We start from the raw sequence: 22,154 nt of genomic DNA on the forward strand, positions 1-22,154 counted from the left end.
CCAACACCAGAACAAGAGCACACAGTCTCAAGCTGCACCAGGGGAGGTTTAGGCTGGATGTTAGGAAGAAGCTCTTCATAGAAAGAGAGACTGGCCATTGGAATGTGCTGCCCAGGGAGATGGTGGGTTCACCATCAGTGGAAGTGTTTAGGAAGAGACTAGATGGGGTGCTTAGTGCCATGGTTTAGTTGATGAGATGGTGTTGGGTGATAGGTTGGACTCAATGATCTCAAAGGTCTCTTCCAACCTGGTTAATTCTATTCTATTCTATTTTTAAGGTGCTGGGGTATAGGAAGGATAAGTGAAATAGAGAAGAGCATCTTCAGAAGGTACAATACATTCATGAGCTTTTACTTACTAAATAAAACTTTCATATTGTCAGTAGACCAGAAGATTTACAAAGATTCCAAAACAAATGGGGTTTCAGTGTCAGGAGGGAAGGTGGTTTGGGATCAAGGCAGCAGCTTTCCCTATAAAATTTTTGTAGCTTTCCCCATACATTCTGACTTCCACACACACATGGAAAATCATGGCTACAGGAAGTATTTTCAGTAATTTACTTCAGCAGAAACATCTGGCAAAAGTATCCCAGTACTCAGCACTGAATACTGTCTTCAGTATTGGGCCTCCCACAAGAAGAATGACACTGAACTGCTGGAGCATGTCCAGAGAAAGGTGGTGAAGGGTCTAGAAATGAAGTCTTCTAAGGAGCAGCTGAGGGAACTGGGGTTATGTAGCCTGGAGGAAAGCAGTCTGAGAGAAGACCTTCTTGCTCTCTACAACTACCTGAAAGGCAGTTCTGCTCTAGGTGAATCTACTTTAGCAGAGGGGTTGATCTCCATAGGTCCCTTTAAACCCTTACTATTCTTTGATCCTGTGATTCTTATTCACTAATTATAAAATGTAGCACATTGTTTCTCAGTATAGTTTGGATATTTTACAAAACAAGAAATTCTGAATGAAGACTTGCTCTGAGTTCCCTCTATTTTTCCATTACTTATTAATTCACATACAACATCACTTAAAACTGTTATTGAATACACTCTGATGGAAGTGCATGATTTACTTGAGCCCACAGAACCCCACAGATGACTTTTTAATGAGTGTCACAAAGCACAAGTATGAAATGTCACTGGTAGGCAGGAATTTTAATCCATTTCTAATTATTAATTGAAATTCATCTTCAGCAGTAGTGCACAGAACAAGCAAAGATAACAGTGAATATACACTTAATGGCATTAAACCTACTGCACAAGACTTTTACTTAACTTCAATCAAAAGCTAAATGATTAGTTTTAGACTTTTCCTGTCATAAAAAGACATTAGGTCCTTCCAGAGGTGCTTTTACTTCAAAAATCTGTCTCAGGGCTGGATGAACTTGAGATGGGAGTGAGAACTTTTAACAGTATTTTCAGTACAGCTGGATTGAAGCTTCTGGGTTTAGGCAAGCAAAAGTTGACCAAACACAGGTGCCTTACTTGGGGATTGAACTAGTCAAACTCCAAATTAGAACCATAGAATTTTTTGGGTTGGAAAAAAAAGCTTTAAGATCATACAGCCTAGGGGGCAAGTCAGCTATTGTGTTGACTAGATCTCTGTGGACAATGGTGGGAGCTGAGACCTTCCATGACTATGGAAATATCTAAATGTAGGTAGCTTTACCTCAGTCATTATCCCACCTAACATGACTATGCTAGCCAGACCAATCTGACTGAAGGTCAAACCTGATAGTCTTCAAAATGAAAGAATTGAGACTCTTGAACATGTCCAGAGAAGGGCAACAAGGCTGGTGAGAGGTCTGGAGCACAAGCCCTGCAAGGGGAGGCTAAGGGAGCTGGGATTGTTTAGCCTGGAGGCTCAGGGGAGACCTTATTGCTCTCTACAACTACCTGAAGGGAGGTTGTAGCCAGGAGGGGGTTGGTCTCTTCTCCCAGGCAACCAGCACCAGAACAAGAGGTCACAGTCTCAAAGTGCACCAGGGAAAGTTTAGGCTGGAGGAGAGGAGAAAGTTCTTCACAGAGAGAGTTGTTGGCCATTGGAATGTGCTGCCCAGGGAGGTGGTGGAGTAACCGTCCCTGCAGGTGTTCAAGAGGGATTTATGTGGCACTTGGTGCCATGGTTTAGTAGACATGAGGTCTTGGGTGACAGGTTGGACTTGATGATCTTTGAGGTCTTTTCCAACCTTATTGATTCTATGATTCTATGAAATGCATAGAGCAGTGGTGTCTGGAAGTCTGGAAGACATGACACATGGGCATAACGTGGGCCTCACAAAGCACAGCTGTAAGCCAGGCAGAATGGGTAAGAGCATCTGACACGCAGAAGACGTTTCTGTTTGGGCACCTAAATTGGGCCTTCATTACATCTTCGCTTCATGGTATAGCTGTGTTGTGGTGCTTACAGAAATCTAGACTACTACTGCTCACACAAGAAAATATAATTAAGAAATATAGCAGTTCAGGTCAGGTGCTACCCAGAGCCTGGCAATGGAATCACACAGATTTGCTCCTCTTCCCTTTAAGGGCCTTCTCCTTGCTCTTCATATGCCTGTTGCTCACTAGAGCCTTGCCTAAATTTAGGCATGTGTTAGCACTATGAATCTAAGCTTACTGCGATCCATCAGGTGTTATTGTGATAGCAATAAAAATAATTAGTGCTAATAAAAATAACAGTGTTGTCATTGACTTTATCAGCAGATAAACTCATGGGACATTGCTCTCTCAAAACACAGACGAGTGTGCTCTTATAAATATGCGAGAGAAAATTGCAGGCAGCGCAGAGCAGTCATTCACTGAAAACACTGTTGTTTAGAAGAGAGTCAGCTTTGACCTCTTGTACCTAATTATACACAAAAACAAAGATTAAAAGCCTACTAATAATCACCACAAACTATGATTAATGATGCCATGCTTTGGTGCCTCGGATTTCTAGACCCAAGTACAGTAAATTCACTAGTGGGTTATCTGAAGAAAACAAATGAATGTTTGGTATCACTTTGTTTTGACCTTGTCTATTGCTTTCCCTGTATAAAGATTAGGGTAGTCCATCAAAAATTCTGCAGAAAAAAGGCCTTCTGTGATTGTTCTTTTCTAATTCCAGGAACATACCTGAAAATCTAGGTGCTATTATTCACACCACATACCCACTGACTTCATGGATGTTTGAAAGCTACTGAAGAGAGTCCTAAGCATGACGAAGTCCTAAGTGTTAAGAAGTCCAGACTTTTCTTCAGATGTTACAAATCAACAAGCCTGAATTAAAATGAAGACTTCTTCCCTCATCTCTTCCTCTCCTCAATCACAAACACAGCTATGCTGCAATTACAAAATAACCCAGAAATGGGTTGGAAAGGACACTGATGTAATTGCCTGGAGAGGAGGAGGCTCAGGGGGACCTTATTGCCTGAAGGGGGGTTGTAGTGAGGCAGAGGTTGGTCTCTTCTCCCAGGCAACCAGTACCAGAACAAGAGGACACAGTCTCAGGCTGCATCAGGGGAGGTTTAGGCTGGAGGTTAGGAGGAAGTTTTACACAGAGAGAGAGACTGCCCATTGGAATGGGCTGCCCGAGGAGGAGGTGGGGTCGCCGTCGCTGCGGGTGTTCAGGGCGAGGCTTGACAGGATGCTTGGTTGCATGGTTTAGTTGATTGGGTGGTGTTGGATGATAGGTTGCACACGATGATCTTGAAGGTCTCTTCCAACTTGTCTATTCTATTCTATTCTATTCTATTCTATTCTATTCTAACGACCTGAAGGGAGGTTGTAGCCAGGTGGGGGTTGATCTCTTCTCCCAGACAACCAGCACCAGAACAAGAGGACACAGCCTCAAGCTGCACCATGGGAGGTTTAGGCTGGATGTTAGGAAGACGTTCTTGACAGAAAGAGAGATTTGCCATTGGAATGTGCTGCCCAGGGAGGTGGTGGAGTCACCATCCCTGTAGATGTTCAAGAGTGGTGGTGTTTAGGAAGAGACTGGATGGGGTGCTTGGTGCCATGGTTTAGTTGATGAGATAGCATTGGGTGATAGGTTGGACTTGGTGTTCTTAAAGCTCTTTTCCAACCTGGTTTATTCTATTCTATTCTATTCTATTCTATTCTATTCTATTCTATTCTATTCTATTCTATTCTATTCTATTTAAAGGTAATCTAGTCCAGTCCTCCTGCACTGATCAGGGGCATCTTCAACTAGATGATGTTGCTTAGAGCCCCATCCAAACTGACCTGGAACATTTCCATGGATAGGGCATCTACCACCTCTCTCAGTGACTTGTGCCAGTGTCTCACCACCCTCAGTGTAAATCTAGCCTAAATCTAGCCTTTTTTCAGGTGAGTGGGGGGCTCACATTTCTCACAGCCTAAGTCACAGTTTTATCTTCAGTGGCACAAAAGACTGATGTCACGGCTTCTCTCATCTTCAGGGAACCATTTTATTACTGACTGTAGCAATACTAAAAGAGAAAGTCAATTATTAGTAGCTCTGCAGAAGTGGCTAACACATCATTGACAGATATAAAATAAATAGGCTAAGTGTAGTTTCAAGGTAAGAAGAAATCAGAGCCCAGAAGGACTTTTGCCCTTGAGCCAGAATCGATTCAGCACCCCTCACTTCATAACTTCATAACTATTCAGCCATCTCAGCAACCACTCTAGTGGCTAATAATCCCCTTCATTAAAAAGATGCAGAGTCAAATCCCAGCTCCTTGCTGTGATATGGAAAAACAACAGCTCCTAAACTGGAAATATAGGTCAGAAAAAGTCTATTCTAATTTATAGGGATAAAAAGATTCTAATATGCAAATCAGGTCATGACAGCTACAATTCCTAGGGACACAAAGCAGTCTAATAATATGTATTTATTTTTAATGCATATTTAGTTCTAGGGAAAGGACAAAGAATGGGAACAACATATCATTAGGCATTTCAGTCCCTGAAAGAAATGAAGTTGCCTTCTCAAAGTACAATACTGGTTCAGCACCAGTAGCAAAGATGTTTTGGTACTTTGCAAAAAGTACAGGCCACAGGTATTCATGAAGTGATTATGGGCAAGGGACTAAATTGGTTCTTGGCAGGATGAGTAGACATTAGTCAGCTGTGCGCACCATTGATATTTGACTGAAAGGAGCAGCAATTAGAAGAACCTGAAGGCAACAGAAGACACTGTCTTCCATCAAGCAACTCAGTGCATATTTATGTTGTTGAGCATTCAGTCCTGCAAGAGCCAATGTACATTTATCTTTGTGGTGTCTCAGCACATCGATTTCCATGGCTTTTGAAATTTATCAGCACAGAGCTGTGTTTTATTCGCTTCTTCCAAGAGCCTCCTAGCAATGTCTTCACCATAGATTTAATTAGCTTCCTCACCACTATATCCTCCAAGTCATTAATGAAAATATTGAAGAGTATTGGACCAAGAATGGCTCCCTAAGGGGTTGGTAATTCTATTTTGAATATATTTAATATGTCTGGTGGCAAGAGATTTTGTGTTTCTACTGGGTTTTGTTACATCTTGTAATAATGCTGAAACCATCAGGACTCTTAATAACACTTGAAATACAAGACAAAGGTGCTCTGTGCTTTAATCTGAGACTTGCAAATTTAATTCAAATTATAAAGGGAAGAGTGTTACAGAAATGTAAAGGGGGGAGGGGGGAAACACCAGAAATGGTTATATTTTACATGGAGAGATTATTTTTTTTCCCCCCCTTTAATCTCTAAATGAAGTTACAGGCCTGTAGCAGAATACATAATGCTGGGTTAGGGTTGCTGTAGCACTTTTTATGTGTACAGCTGTTCTTCCACTGGTATAAGTAGACACATCTGCTCATTAGCAATACAATGTCATTTCTAGTGTCTAATTTTAATTATTTGCAGATGATAGATTCCTTATGCAATGTCTAAAAAAAGTACAGTCCTTCAAAAGTGGTGAGAAATAAATATACCCTCTGCAACCAAAATGGGTCAGCACAATGAAAAAGAGATAGTAATTGGGAGAATTTATGTATCAGCACTAAGGCTAAATGCCAAACTGTTTGGAAGGTCACAGGGAAGAGAAACACATCTCTCTTCTTTCTCATAGATACACAAGACATATGGACTAAGAGATGCTCTGAGTGAATCTGGCAGGTGATGAGTTTGTTGTGGTACAGATGGTCCTCAACTGCTGGAAAAATATCAGTTCTGCTTACATTTCCAGTACAAACACAGGCAAGATAAGGATTTCTTCATGACAGAAGGAAGGACTAACATTACCTCCCCATAACTTTGTATAGTTACACTCAAAGACTCAATATGACCAGGAGAAAATTTCCAGAAGCTCATTGGCAGCATTGGCCACAGGGGCCCTTGCCCTTCATCCCATTCCTGGCTTCTCCTCAGCTTCTTCCACTGATTCAAAACTCCAAATGAAAAGCCAGAAGCAGCAAAAAATTTGTGCACAACAGGGGATCAATGCAGAGAACCTGACCTGGTGAATCCAAGGTCAAGTTGGGTTGGGCTCTGAGCAACCTGACCTAGTTGAATATGTCCCTGTTCACTTCAGAGAGGTTGGACTAGATGGCCTTTAAAGGTTCCTTCCAACTCAAGCCAGGCTGTGTTTTCATGAACTGTAGTTGCACCTAAATTATTTTTCCTTAAGTGAAAAACCTTTCCAGACCTAAGTAGGTTTGAAGAAATAGTTCCTTGCACCCCACAAAGAGTGGCCAGACTTTGTGACCAAATAATATATGACATCTTCTTGCCTGAATGAATTGGAAATGGCAAAAGAGGAAGAAACTGCCTCAAGTTGCATCAGGGAAGGTTTAAGTTGGGCATGAGGAACAATTTCTTCCACTAAGGTGTTGTCAAGCTAAGGGACATGGGCTAGGGGTGACCTGGCAGCACTAAGTTAACAGTTGGTCTCAATGATTTTAAAAGGCCTCTTCCACTCAAAGTGATTCCATGAATATGAGCAACTGTTTCACATACAATAGGACAGTGCTGATGCCAGAAGTGTGGTCCCAGTAACAGCCATGCTCCTGGCTGAAAATTGCATCTCACAAGGTTAATTTTCAACTTGATAGGAGAACTACTTCATGACTGCCAGTATCAGCACAAAGAAAGAGCTTATAGGTAGAGGACTCAATATTTACTTTTCCTAATAGAGAAGAGGAGCAAGAGAAGAAAATTGCCATTTTCCCTAACAATTAAGTCACCTGCAGGCTGAGGCACAACACAGACAAAGTTATGGTCTGAAAGTCCACATCCATCTAGACAGACAGCATGGTGACATGATGATATCTTATATCATAAGTTATCTTAAATCTTATATCTTAAAATCCTGGAAGGCTCTGAGGCTTCCAGGCCCCATTAGTGCAAACCCAAAGCACCACAGCATCTGCCCCATACCTCTGTAAACTTCAGCAAAATAAGATTATGTACAAAAATGAGTAGCCATACTTTCTTTTGCTGAATTTGTAGCATTTCACATTCATTCTCTTTTTCTGTATCAATGACAAAGAAGCAACCACCTCAAGCACTTATAGAGCTGTACAGAGCAATCCTCTTATAGATAAGATCATTCCTAGGAGGGAACGAATGCTGATCTGTGCATTAGAGGCTGAGCAGAGATGACAACCATATGTCACTTGGCAGAAGTCAGGGGTTTGTTTGTTGCTTTTTCAGTATCCCAAATGTAATGAATTATAAAATAGAGCCTAAATTAATAGTCAAAGAGGACTTTTTCAGGGCCCCACACTTAGGAGGTATCCATCTGGGAGACTCCTTTCAACTCATAGAGTGTTCGACTTGATCAAAGGTTCTTGCTTTTTGGTAGACTTCTGTATAATACTTAGACTCAAGAGCACCATGAAACAAGAGCCAGGCTGCCTCAGAGGATATTTGAATCCCAGTGAGATGTCAGGCTCATCTTGAAGGCAGAAGGTCCACCTGTTTGGGAAAACTAGAACTTCTGAATATTAATACACTCATACAATAACAAATGATAGGACTGCCAGTCTGTACTCTTTAACAACTTGGTACCATCTAGATTGAAACCTGCAAGGTCTTTAACTGCAACAGGATGGACATATTCGATATTTAATGACAGTAGAACAACTAGACAAGTCCATTCTGTCTGCTGGGGTAGAAAGGCTCAAATGCTCACCCAGCTTCTGAAGAAAACATAGGACAATGCCACAGACAAAGCTTTTACACTTTCAAGTGAGTGCTTCACTCAAGAAGTCCACAACTCATTGGCTATATGAGACACTGGATTCATCCAGAGAGTGTGCTGAATTTCATGAATAAGAAATCTTATTATCTGCTCAGGAAAAAAAATTTCTTTGACAATCCTGCATTCCCATAAGGCTGGCTAAATAAGACTGTGCAAACAGCTGAACCTCGGCAAAGGAGAAAAATATCATAGGTCAGAGAGATAACCATACAATTATTTGGGTTGGAGGGGACCTTTAAAGGTCAAATAGTCCAACCCCCCTCACAGTGAGCAGCAATATCTCCAACTAGAGCCGGTGGCTCTGAGCCCCATCCAACTTGACCTGGAATGTTTTCAGGGATGTGGCACCTACCACAGCTCTGGGCAACCTGTAGTCTCAGTGAGATTACATAATTCTCAGTACCAGCACATAAACCCACTTTTCTCACAGCAAGCTAAAAGCCAGGAGTAGATATAAATCAAGGATCAAGGCAAAGAAACAATTCCACCTTAAGATCTCCTACTGCTAGATGTTTAGTTTTAAAAGGGTATATAAGCTTTCCATCCCTATCTTCCAAGAAACTTGAAATTGGGACCTTGTAGTTTAGGTTTTCCTCAAATCAAGAAAGGTGATGGAGATGTGATGAGCTTTGCAAAGGTCTTGAACAGCGACAAGCATTAAGCAACCAGAAAAATAGAGAGCTAAAACAACCAGTCCAAGTCTAGGATATGTAAAGCCTTCACAGAAGACTTCTCTGTGGGTAAAATAATGGTCTCACTTTTGGCAACTTATTAGAAACTAACCACTAGACATTCTACTGAGCCAAGCTACCATAAAGGCTTGGGTACACTGACACCAAGTATTCCACTGCCACATAGACAACTGAGACAGCTGTGAATGACTTGGGTATCTACACAGATTAAATAGGATTCTCTCCTATATCAGACCAACTAACGTGTTACAAAGAAGACAGCCTCTGATGATGGAAAATCTCTAACAATACAAAGAACAAAGGACAAAAGACCTAAACCAACCCACTAGAAGGTTAGGGAGAAAATCATCTTAACCCCTAAAGGCAAACAGCAAAGGCCCCAAAGCATGATTTGAAGATGGTCATTGTTTAAATGCAGAGTGGAAAGTGTTTCAAGGATGGTGTAAATTACTTTGAACACAACTACAAAGAAAGGCATTGAAAATGAAGGCTCATAACTGAACAGCATAGGCCACCACACTTGACACACAGAAAGATAATTTCTTCTCATGACTCAAATCAGGTGTATCTTTGAAAATAATAAATCACCTCATCTTAAAGATTTAAAAGAATGCTGATGGAAAGAGACTCCATGCTTTAATTACACTGAGAGCTGTGAAACTATTTTATTCCAGCTAGTGTAACTTCTCATGGTTTTGCAGTAGCTGGGTTGTCAGCCTCACTATGAGGTATCTGCTCCTCACATAAGCACCTCTAAAGATTATAGAGTAGAGTAGAGTAGAGTAGAGTAGAATATATATCATAGAATCAACAAGGCTGGAAAAGACCTCAAAGATCATCAAGTCCAACCTGTCACCCAGCACCTCATGACTACTAAACCATGGCACCTAGTGCCACGTCCAATCCCCTCTTGAACACCTCCAGGGATAGCAACTCTACCACCTCCCTGGGCAGCCCATTCCAATGGCTAACAGCTCTCCCTGTGAAGAACTTTCTCCTCACCTCGAGCCTAGAATAGAATAGAATAGAATAGAATAGAATAGAATAGAATAGACCAGACCAGGTTGGAAAAGACCTTCGAGATCATCCAGTCCAACCCATCACCCAACACTAATCATAGTGTTACATCTCTTCAACTAGTCAAACATGTTTATTCACAGCAGCGGGCCAGTTTTCTAGGCTCTGTACCCTTTTAATATCTCCAGCTATCTCTCTGTATAATTCCTAGTCGGTCAACACAGAAACTGCACAAAATGTTGAGATTTTACTGACTCTGCATACAGAAAACAGATTTCATACTTGTTCCATTTTCATATAAGCCCAAGCTGCAAGAGCTCCTTTTCTCTTCCCATTGTGCTCTCAGCTCACTGGAAGAGGCTCATCCTCAATATCCCCTGGATTCTTCTCAGAGTTACCATTTCCCAGGACGGTATCACCTGCATTTTTCATTCCCAGATGCAGTAACAAGGAGCCTAAGTCTGATGGCTGTTAAAACACTGAAATGAGTTACTGTGTGTAATTTTTCTGGGAAATGGTACAAAGGATGATGTTCATTGAAACAGGTGCAATGGTTTCTCCACACACTTTCCCACACAGGTTTGCACAGATGTGTGCAATGTCATCACAAAGCCTCTTCCAAGAAAGAGAAATTAAATCAAATGGTTTGAATAAGGTAAATAACTAAAATGCTCTGCTGGTGCCTCTAGCCACCACCTCTTAGCTCATTTTGTTCCCTTTTTCTAATAATAAATTCACTGCCAGTGAAAAATATTAAAACAAAAAATAAAACCAACAATTATTTTTTTATGAAGGATAAAGGTCCCTGGCACAAAGAAAATGACCAGCTCTGAAGCCACAAAGAAATATGCTTTCATTTAAGAGACAAAGGATAGCAGTACAGAAATTGTCATAATCAAAGTGGGGAAAAAAATATTCTATTGTCTACTGTGCTTCTCTGTGGGAATTTTCCCAGCAGAGACAGCTGTAAAGGAGGAGGGGCATTGTGAGTTTCTGTACTCTCATTCTCTCTCTTCCTCTTTTTCTCTGTCAATAAATGTCTGCAATCATATTCTTGAGCGCCAGTGTGATTTCAAGGTTCATCTCTTCCATGCAGCTCAAACACTAATTATCCCAACTGTAATTAGTAAGATAATTAAATACTGGCTCACTCATCACTCTACCTTGTGTCGGGTCATGATTCTCCCAGAAGACCTTGAGCAGTTTCTCAAAGCTGATGTTTTCTGGCTGATACACTACTCGTACAACCTCGGTGTGGCCAGTTCTGCCTTAAAAGACAAAATCAAATCAGATGTTATCAGTGAGAATCAGCTAGTCCACATCTACTGCTTTGTACTCAGATCCAACCCATAATCCTTCCTTTTCTTTTTTTTTTTTTTCCTTCTTGCTGTTGCTTCTTAAGGGTATTTTGACTTACTGTCATTTATACTTAAGCCTTTTTAGAAAATACTCTACGTGCATGCCAACTTTAGGATGTCTCTTAGTTTGGACAATGCCATCAGGAAATAAACTAACCAGAGAGGCAATAAGGTAAGACAGGGATGTTGCTGCAACTGGCTGTCAGCCTTCAAAAAAAAAAAAAATGAACAGTGCTTAAATACCTGTGACCAACAACTAGCAAAATATTCTCCAATATCCTAAGCAACATTGAATGCTGAAAAATTCTGTGTCTGAGTTGTCTTTGATAGTATAAAACCAGGGGTTATTTCCATGAGGTAAGACAGAATAGAAAATAATTACATTAAAATACTATATGATGGGGTGCTTGGTGCCATTCTTTAGTTGATGAGATGGTGTTGGGTGATAGGTTGGACTCGATAATTTCAAAGGTCTTTTCCAACCTGGTTAATTCTCTACTATTCTATTATTAGACAGTTCTATATAATAACTATAAAACATTTGTTTATTGTGTATCATATATGTTGTATATGATATGTAACATAATACACGATCTCTATATAGCAATAGTTATATATTTACTATGTATTATATAATATTTTATATACTATATGTATTTATATACTATATATAATATATACATTTATGCATCATTATCTATAGTATATATATTTATACACCATATTTATTGTATATGGAATGGAATGGAATGGAATGGAATGGAATGGAATTGAATTGAATTAACCAGGCTGGTTAATTCAAGACCTTTGAGATCATCAAGTCCAACCTATCACCCAACACCATCTCATCAACTAAACCATGGCACCAAGCACCCATCCAGACTCCTCTTACACACCTCCAGCGACAGTGAATCCACCACCTCCATGGGCAGAACATTCCAATGGCCAATCTCTCTGTGAAGAACTTTCTCCTCACCTCCAGCCTAAACCTCCCCTGACACAGCTTGAGACTGTGTCCTCTTGTTCTGCTGCTGGGTGCCTGGGAGAAGAGACCAACCCCCACCTGGCTACACCTCCTTTCAGGTAGTTGTGGACAGCAATAAGGTCTTCCCTGAGCCTCCCCTTCTCCAGGCCAAGCAACCCCAGCTCCCTCACCCTCTCCTCGTAAGGTTTGTGCTCCAACGCCTTCCCCAGCTTTGTTGCCCTTCTCTGGACATGTTAGATAGAAAATAATTTATAAGAATAAATACCTTTCAAAGACACGCTTGCACAAGATCACACAAATAAGGCGACTCAACTTCACAGCACCCAAACCACAGATACCACTGGGCTTCAAAAAGTAAGAGAAAATGACTGGACTCAAGCTGCGCCAGGGGAAGCTTAGGCTCGAGGTGAGGAGCAAGTTCTTCACAAAAGGAGTAATAGCCCAGTGGAATGTGCTGCCCAGGGAGGTGGTGGAGTCACCGTCTCTGGAGATGTTCCAAGAAGGATTGGATGTGGCACTTGAAACCATGGTTTAGTTGTCATGAGGTGCTAGGTATTAGGTAATAGGTTGGACTTGATGATCTCTCATGTTTTCTCCAACCTGGTTGATTCTATGACTTTATGACAGCAGAGGAAGCTGAAGGAAGATTTGCAGGTGTTAAAACATATCCAATCATATTATTCCTAATTTTTCAGTTACATTATGGACATGGCTTTTTCAGTCCTTATGTGTCTAATCACTCACAATATTATTGAAAGATCCAGTTTCACAACATGTGAAGGATCTGGCCACATAATTGACTTCAGTTGCAGCTAATAAGTCAAAACTGGAAGTCCACTGCACCAAGGGATTCTGCGGACTGCTACTCAAGCCTTTTGCATCACATAAATATCTTATGGTTTTTAATTTATAAACACAGGTGTACTTGTTGTCAGAATATATGCATGAATGGGGCTAAAAATGCACAGATTTACAGAAGGGTGGGGGTTGGAAGAAACTTCTGGGGATCACCTAGTCCAAACTTCAGGTGGGTTTGGAATCTCTCCAGAGGAGACTCCACAACCTCTCTGGGCAATCTCTTTCACTGCTCTGTCACCCTCATGGGAAACAAGTTTTTCTTCACATTCAGATGGACTTTCCTGCATTTGTTTGTGCCTGTTGCCCCTTGTCCTCTCACTGGACACCACTGGAATGCCTGGCCCCATCCTCTTGCCCCCCACCCTGTAGATGCTGATCAGCATTGAGAAGATCCTCTCTCAGCCTTCTCTTCTCCAGGCTCAACAGTCCCAGGTCTCTCTGCCTTTCCTCATCAGAGAGACACTCCAGTCCTCTCAGTATCTTTGTAGCCTCTGCTAGACTCTCTCCTGTAGTTCCCTGTCTCTCTTGAAGTGGGAAGCCCAGAACAGGACCAAACACTCCAGAATTATCCTATTTTTCAGTTAAATTATAGTAAGTAAACATTAGACAAAAGTAAATTAAACAGACAGGTTTTTGTTTAATTTATAGCAGCATAGTGTCACAGAATCATCTTGATTGGAAAAGACCTTTCAGATCAAATCCAACCATTAACCCAGCACAGATAAGATTATACCAGCATAAACTTCAGATTTACTCAACTGACTGTTGAAGTGTAGAGTAACAACCAGCTGAATCTGAACCAGTGACAGGTTCTGAATTAGCTGTCACCAAAGCAGAAAAATCAGAGTTTGTCAGTAACTGAGGAAAGTTCAGTAGAAAAAAAAACAACAATTAATTTGCAAGATAAATCTTAACTAAAGGGAAAACAAAATAGGTAGAAGGGTGTTAGAAGCTATTAAAAACATAACAGGGGACACTGTGAGAGCATTATATCAGTTAATGGGGCACCTGAAATGAAAAAGACCTCAGTGAGGCACAAAGGGGTGGTCTCACTGTTAAAAGGGATTTAAAAGGCTGGGATTAAATTCAGTCTAGAATGCAGAGGAATAAAAGGGGACACATCTGGAATATTTGTAATGAAAATTTTGATAAAATCAAATTGGTTTCTATCTAGCCTGCTTCATCATAGACCAAAGACACACTCACTGAGATTAAAAGACAAAACTATACCAGTTTCATGTAACCTTAGCTAAAGCCAGGTCATCCTGTCCAACCTGGACACTGTCCAGACAAATGCTGGCCCAGTTCCTCTTTCACATGTGCTATTGAAGTCCATGGAAGCACTCATTATCTGAAGTCAAAGTCTGATGGAAGGTTAGCAGAAAGGGATCATACATTCAGCAGAATAACAATACATTCAGAGGTAATTGGATTAATAATAAAGAGAAGTGGTTTTTCTACATTACAGCATGAACTGATAGCCAGCTTAGGTCAGCAGGTGAATTTATTCCAGACTTCATTAAGGTGGACCATCAGTGAAAATAATGGAGTTTTGCCTCAGCTGAAGCCCAGCTCAGAACTTGTGCTGTTGCTTGAGATAAGCAAACAGACAGTAGTTTGTCCAGCTCTCACAAGCCTACACTATATAACTAAAGAGAGACTAAGAAGTGACTTTAATTCTTTCTTCCTCTTTTATTTTTATTTTTTTTGTAAGCTAATGTGAAGCTTATGAAAGGTTGTTATCACTCAGGAGCAAATTGCTTTTCTAAGATGACTAGCTTTAGATCACAGGAGAGTTTCCAAAAGAACTTCAAAACAACAGAGGCATTACCTTTCCTCTCAATTGAAGCAGCAATTACATCTTGTCAACACTGTCTGCTCCGACTAATCCAGAAGTTCAAAGAATCAGCTTTCTTCTTTTCCTCTGAATAAGGAAATAATGGTGCTACCCCGGGAACTATAGCCTGACCTCGAGGGAAAAAAATCCTCAGATGTGTGGCTAACAGACTGTTTAGAACCTAAGAGCATATTTAAAAACAATATTCATCCTCAGAGGAAAAGTAAAGAGCTAATGCTGCTGGTCCTATCAAATTCACCTCTAATTTTCCTCAAAGCCTTCCCACAATCTGGAGGATTGTCTTTTGGAATACAGCATAGCTACTTCTACCAAGAATAATCTTAGGCATCTCCAGTAAGCACTCTGACTTTTCAACAATTTCAGTGGAAAGTAAACCAATCAACAGGGAACACTTAAGCAAATAAGTAAAAGGCTCCATGTGGGACTGATTGACTACAAAATTTCCCAGAAGAAGCACAAGGAGAAAATGGCTTCAGAGGAAAGAAAACAAAAAAAGGCAATCTCTCCACAGGTGAAATATACCCTAAGAAGAATGTGGAAACAACCAGCTCTTTGGTGATGAGTATGACTCAGCTGCAGCCAAAGCAGCAAGAGGGAATTTAAATTGAGCTCTCCCTGTTGATCTTCTATCACTACAAAAATAACAGACACTTGCTGTTAATGCCTCTTCCTTCCCAAAGAGGAAGGAAATGAAGGACAGAGACTTCTGGGTTGACAAAAACCCAAACAAACACAACTAAGTCAGCTTTAATAAATAATGAAAATTATGAAATAGAAACAAGTATACACAGAGACAATATCTAACCCAACCCCCTGATGGCAATCATGTCACTGTCACCACTGATGCTGTGGATAGGCACTGGGGAAGTCCCACATTGGATCCAGCAGTAGGTGGGAATTGGATTCAGGTAGGAATTGGTCTCAGGAACTGGATTTGGGGACACAAATATCTGGATCAAAGTCAGAAAGGACAGAGCTGTCCTAGGACACTGGCCACTGAAAAAAAGAGAGCTAAACCTTTGTGATCTGTCAGCTTTACACCGAATAAGACATAAGTGGAAAGGAGCCTTTTTGGTCAGTTTAGGGTCATCTGTCCTGTCCACTCCTCCCCGCAGGTGTGACCTCTTACTTTCTGCACCCTAGCATAGTGCACAAGATCCTTCAGTGACCTTGGTCTCCACAGGAGCAAGTATAAGCAAGAGCCTTTCTGCACCCTTGGCCATAACTCTAAACACCAGAGTTATCAGTGCTATCAGCAGCCACTGTCTGTGCAAACATGTCCTTAGCTTCAGAAAGTGTCGTCACTGAGAGGAGACTCAGCTGAGAAGTAAAATCCCTGAACAGAGTTTCTTCTGTTCTAGCTCAGACCAGAACATCTTATTTCACTTTTTGCTTTAGGCTTAAACTCAACTCTTAGCAACCCAATCCAGTTAAAGATTAGAATTATGTCCCTGTTCACTGCAGGGGGGTTGGACATTATGACCTTTGAGGGTACCCTCTGACCCAATGCATTCTGTGATTCTATGAAAACAGAATAATCACATTTCAGTTTGGGTTTCATGCATTTGGTACACTACAGTGAGAATAAGAACAGAGCAGACATCAGAGGAATTAAGCATCCCTATGTATTGTAAAAAAAGTTATTGAACCATTCCTAATCAAAGCTTTTTGGTAATATTCCTTAAAACGGTGAGGCAGTAATCAAAGAGAAACAATCCACCCACCAGTTCTGGAGAAAAGCTGCTTGTCTTTTAGAGAAGGAAATTAACAGGCTAAGACTGAGCAGTTTAAATGAGTCAGTGATAGACACTATTCTTTCAGTGACATCCAGCGCTTTACCTTACTGCTTCCTGCAGAACTTCTCATGAAAGGTCCACTTCTATTAATTCGGCGTGTCAATGGTGTCCTCAGTTCACCTATTGCTTTTAATTAGCTGATCCTTAATATTCTGCAGCAAAAGTATGCTTCCCTGTAAGTTCCAAAAGTTTTAACAAGTATGAACAATTCTAGAAACCTCCTGTCACGAAAAGCTCGGTGTTTGAACTGTGGGGTTTTTAAATAATTCATTGACTCACTAACAAGAATTTCATTTGCTGTTAACTGTGCAAACAGAAATCCTTTATTTATAGGTGCCATTATCGGATTTCCAGTTCTGGTGCTCAGTTCTCCTTCAGCTACAGAAGGTGCTTAGCCATTGAAGAACCTCACTGGAGATGATAAGACTTTATTACACCGTGGCAGAGAGGGCTGTGTGCCAACAGCAGATTGTCTGTTTATCCTCTATCCATTTCCCACTTAGCAGACATAGCCACTCTCAGAGGATTAGCTACATTGAGCTCTTTCAGTGGGGATTCAAACTCTGGCAAAAACGCTCCTGTAAAGAGCAATAGAAAAAGACATCTGACTGACACCTCAGTGCTCCCTTTCAGTTTTTTTTTTTTTCCCCCTTCCTATTAGTGTTTAGATTTTCACCTTCTTAATCATCTCCCAGGTGAGTGCCCAAGCCGATGGATTATAGAAACGAATTCATTCTTTTTAGCTCCGCGTTTCCAGTAATTATTTCCTGCAAAGTGGAACAACTTCAAAGGGCTGGCTTGAGAGCACCCCACCTGTGAATGCCCCACCACCCAGCAGCCATGGCACTGCCACATGGCTTGGTCTCCAGCTAGTCCAGCCCTGGGTGAATTCAGTTATAAAATTCAAGCAATAGCCAAACCCTTCCCTCCAGCCCCACTTAGTCAATAAAAAAGCACTTGCCCCTCTTTAACCCCTGATATAATCATAGAGCCATAAAATCACAGAATCATAGAATCATAGAATCAATAAGGTTGGAAAAAACCTCAAAGATCATCAAGTCCAGCCAGTCACCCAACACCTCATGACTACTAAACCATGGCACCAAGTGTCATGTCCAACCCCCACTTGAACACCTCCGGGGATGGTGACTTCACCACCTCCCTGGGCAGCACATTCCAACGGCTAACAATGGCTTTGGGTTGGAAGAGACCTGCAAAGGGCATCTAAACAACCCCTTCCTGCAGTAAGCAGGGGCATCTTTAACTAAATCAGGTTCCTCACAGCCCTGTCCATCCTGAGCTGGAATGGTTCCAGGAACCATCTACCACCTCTCTGGGCAATCTGTGGCAGCATCTCACCACCCACAGCAGAAGAAAAAAAATTACTTGCTTATATTTAGCCTAAAACTCCTCTCTTTTAGTTTAAAACCACCACCACTTGTCCTGTCACAACAGGCCCTGCTAAAAAGGTTTTTCTCATCTTTCTTGTAGGCTCTTTCAAGTACTGACAGGTGGCAATAAGGTCTCCCCAGAGATTCCCTCTCTTCTCCAGGCTGAATAACCCCACCTCTCTCAGCCTCTGAGAGACACCTCACAGCAGAGGTGTTCCAGTCCTGTGATCATTTTTGTGACCTCCTCTGGTCCATGTCTGTCCTGTCATGAGGACTCCAGAACTGGACAAAGTACCCCTAAACCTAGTAAAAGGTCCTAACTCTATTAAATGCCTAGATAGAATAAAAAAACAGGTGTCAGAAATTCAGCTCATGCATATTTCAGAGCTTATTGATTTTGGAGCTAAAACAAAATTCTGCTGGCTAAAGCCTAGGCTCTAGTGAATATGGAAAGTATTACATGAAAATGTAGTAGGTCTGTAGAGCATCTGTTTCTCCAAACAAGCCTGGGATTTTTTGATTATGTTTTCATTATTGCTAATAAAACCTCCTGCTTCCCAACATAGCAATGCATTAAACAAACAAACAAAGGGTTCCACACTGACACACTGAGAACCTGCACTTTGGGACCTATCTACATTTTGCTTTTATCCTTCCAAAATAATGGGATTTTAAAGAATTGACATAATCACAGACCAAGGATATTCAAGACAGGTCTGTGGTGATAATTTTGCATGACTTCCTGCCTAAGGCAGATAAGAACCATAGAAAAACTGAATCACTGAATGTTAGGGGTTGGACCTCCGGGGATAGTGACTCCACCACCTCCCTGGGCAGCACATTCCAACAGCTAACAACTCTCTCTGTGAAGAACTTTCTCCTCACCTCCAGCCTAAACTTCCCCTGGTGCAGCTTGAGACTGTGTCCTCTTGTTCTGGTGCTGGTTGCCTGGGAGAAGAGACCAACCCCCTCCTGGCTATAACCACCCTTCAGGTAGTTGTGGACAGCAAGAAGGTCTCCCCTGAGCCTCCTCTTCTCCAGGCTAAGCAACCCCAGCTCCCTCAGCCTCTCCTCGTAGGGCTTGTGCTCAAGAGGGGATTGGACATGGCACTTGGTGCCATGATTTAGTCATGAGTTCTGTGGTGACAGGTTGGACTTGATGATCTTTGAGGTCTCTTCCAACCTTGGTGATTCTGTGACTCTGTGAAAGGACCTCTGGAGATCATCTAGTCTAAGCACCCGCTAGAGCAGGGTCACCCAGCCAGAGCAGCCTGCCCAGGACTGTGGCAAGGTGGGTTTGGAATCTCTCCAGAGAAGGAGACTCCACAACCTTTCTGGACAGCTTATTCCACTGCTCTGTCACCCATACAGTAAAGAAGTTTCTCATTACGTTGAGGATAAGTTTCCCTTCATGTTGAGAGAATTGTATGGGAGCACAGTTTGTATGTTGAGAAGTAGCAGCTCTTGACTCAGAGGACACAAGACAAAAAGTACACCAGAAGTTAAGGTAACTTCATCTTGGAGGTCATGGCTCTCACCAAGAAAGAAAAATAAAGACAATGGACATTTTAGTCAGTTTATGTATTTAAATTATGTGTCCAGTTCTGGGCCCCTCAGTTTAGGAAGGATGTTGACTTGCTGGAACGAGTCCAGAGAAGGGCAACAAAGTGGGTGAGGGGTTTGGAACACAAGCCCTACGAGGAGAGGCTGAGGGAGCTGGGGTTGCTTAGCCTGGAGAGGAGGAGACTCAGGGGTGACCTTATTACTCTCTACAACTACCTGAAGGGAGGTTGTAGACAGACGGATGTTGGTCTCTTCTCCCAGGCAGCCAGTACCAGAACAAGAGGACACAGTCTCAGGCTGTGCCAGGGGAGGTTCAGGCTAGATGTTAGGAAAAAGTTCTATACAGAAAGAGTGATTGCACATTGGAATGGGCTGCCTGGGGAGGTGGTGGAGTCGCCATCACTGGAGGTTTTCAGGAGGAGACTTGATGGGGTGCTTGGTGCTGTGGGTTAGTTGTTTGGGTGGTGTTTGATTGGTTGATGGATTGGACGCGGTGATCTTGAAGGTCTCTTCCAACCTGGTTTATTCTATTCTATGTATTCTAAAGAGATCTCTGTACAGACAAAGGTGACTGGGAAAGGTGACTTTTTTCCCCACATCTTGAGAACATCAGAATCTTCTAGATCAGAACTTCAGCTCACTGACCATGACTGTAAGCAGATGCCAAGGGAAAGGTAGAAAACCATATGTGATATATCCATTACAATGCATGTGAAGAACTATGACTTTTCAGTACCTAAAAGGGGACAATATGATGGTATTTTTAGCAGGGCCTGTTATAACAGGACAAGGGGGATGGTTTTTGTTTGAGGGATACCTCTCCCCCTATGTTCCGTCTCCTGGGAAACACTCAAAACAAACCAGCCAGACCTGTGTCCACTTAGCATACCTGGACATGTCACTGCCAGCTCTGTGGCACTCACCTTCTGGTCCCTGGACACCCACAATGCCTTGGCTTCTGCAGCCACTCATCTTTCCCCAAACTTTCCATGCCAGAGGTAAGGACTGAGCCTGACCCAGCAGCCTAGGGACGCACTTGGGTCAGATTCACCACCCAGCTCCACAGCATCTGTTTCCTCCTTCTCAGTCCCCTTGTGTGCCTTCCTGTCCCAGCTTGGCATGTGACCACCAATGAATACTCACATCTCTCAGGACCAGCCAACCTCTGCCAAAGTCCTGGGCAGCAGTGGCAGCCCTTCCCTACATTTTGGGCTCCTGCTGCAGGGGTGGCACTGCAGGCACCCTGGGCATACCCAGCCACTATTACAATCCTGTCTGCTCTGGCACTCCTGTCCTCCCCAGCCTCCTACACCTGGGCCTCCCCTGTCTCCCCCCAGCACCTCCAGCACACATAGGGACCTCTGTTCCCCTGGCACTTGTGGCATATGGGCTCAACAACGTCTGAGGACTGTAACCACCATCGAGTGGGCAATGCCTGCCCAATAAACAGGATTTACAAACAGATTCCCAGGACCTTGGGGCTATCTTTGCTATTTCACTTCCTCAGGTCCTGACATCTCCCTGGGAACTGATGTTTACATGGACAATGCCATATCTCCAGGCATTGACATCCCCCTTGCAACTGACGTCCACATGGGTGATATCTCCTCACCAGGCACTGACATCTCCCTTGCAACTGATGTCCACATGGATGATGCCACATCTCCAAGCATTGACCTCTCCCTTGCAACTGATGTTGAAATGGATAAGTAGATGTCCCCAGGCACTACCATCTCTCTGGGCTATGTGCCTGAACATCCACAGACAGACCAGCCACCAGCCCAGAGCATCATGTCCCAGGACAACATCAGGCTGCAAAAGCAGCAGCAGCAGAGGCAGCAAGAGGGCTCCTTGCCAAAGACTGGGAGCAAGTGCAAGGGTCCTGCTGGGGCAGAAGGGTGTGAATAGGGAGGGGCCTTGTGGGGGTGGGAATAGGGAGGGATTGGAACTGTTGTAGGGAAAACAATTTTGAGGAGAAGGGCAGAGGGAAGGATTACACCTGTTCCAGGGTAATGGATGGTTTTGGGGATGGGGTGGAGATGTGTTTCTTAACATTGTAGCAACTTGGATTAATGCTTTCTTCTTCATTTTCCCATTAAAATTCCTTTATCCAGAATCTCTCCTTGCCTGCATGGGATGGGGAAGGTGTGCAGGAGATACCTGGAACTAGCACCACAGAGGTGCAAAAGCATCCCAGACACCCATATCAGATCTACCAAACCCTGCCATCCTCAGGCTTTAGTCACCTCCAGCCATGAGGGCAATAGTAGGGGGTGACTCCCCTGGGGAGCAGGGGAGACAGCCCCTTGACAGGGAAGCCAGGACAGATGGGTCTATGCAGGACCTATAGGCATGGCCTCATACATAAAGCAGCACTGACTCCTGTAACTCTGGGTACCATCCTTCCACCCTGGGTCTTTATCTGATCCCA

General features: G+C 42.6%; 1 protein-coding gene across 1 annotated transcript in view; it reads right to left on the minus strand.

The window, feature by feature from the left end:
* Positions 1–22,154, minus strand: part of MSRA (methionine sulfoxide reductase A) — a 318,403-nt gene that overhangs the window by 128,607 nt on the left and 167,642 nt on the right. Inside the window, exon 4 of the mRNA XM_054179730.1 lies at positions 11,078–11,182. Coding sequence (XP_054035705.1) covers positions 11,078–11,182 — 105 coding nt within the window. The remainder of the gene's footprint in view (positions 1–11,077; positions 11,183–22,154) is intronic.

Source organism: Dryobates pubescens, chromosome 3 (genome assembly GCF_014839835.1).
Source record: "Dryobates pubescens isolate bDryPub1 chromosome 3, bDryPub1.pri, whole genome shotgun sequence".
NCBI lineage: Eukaryota > Metazoa > Chordata > Aves > Piciformes > Picidae > Dryobates > Dryobates pubescens.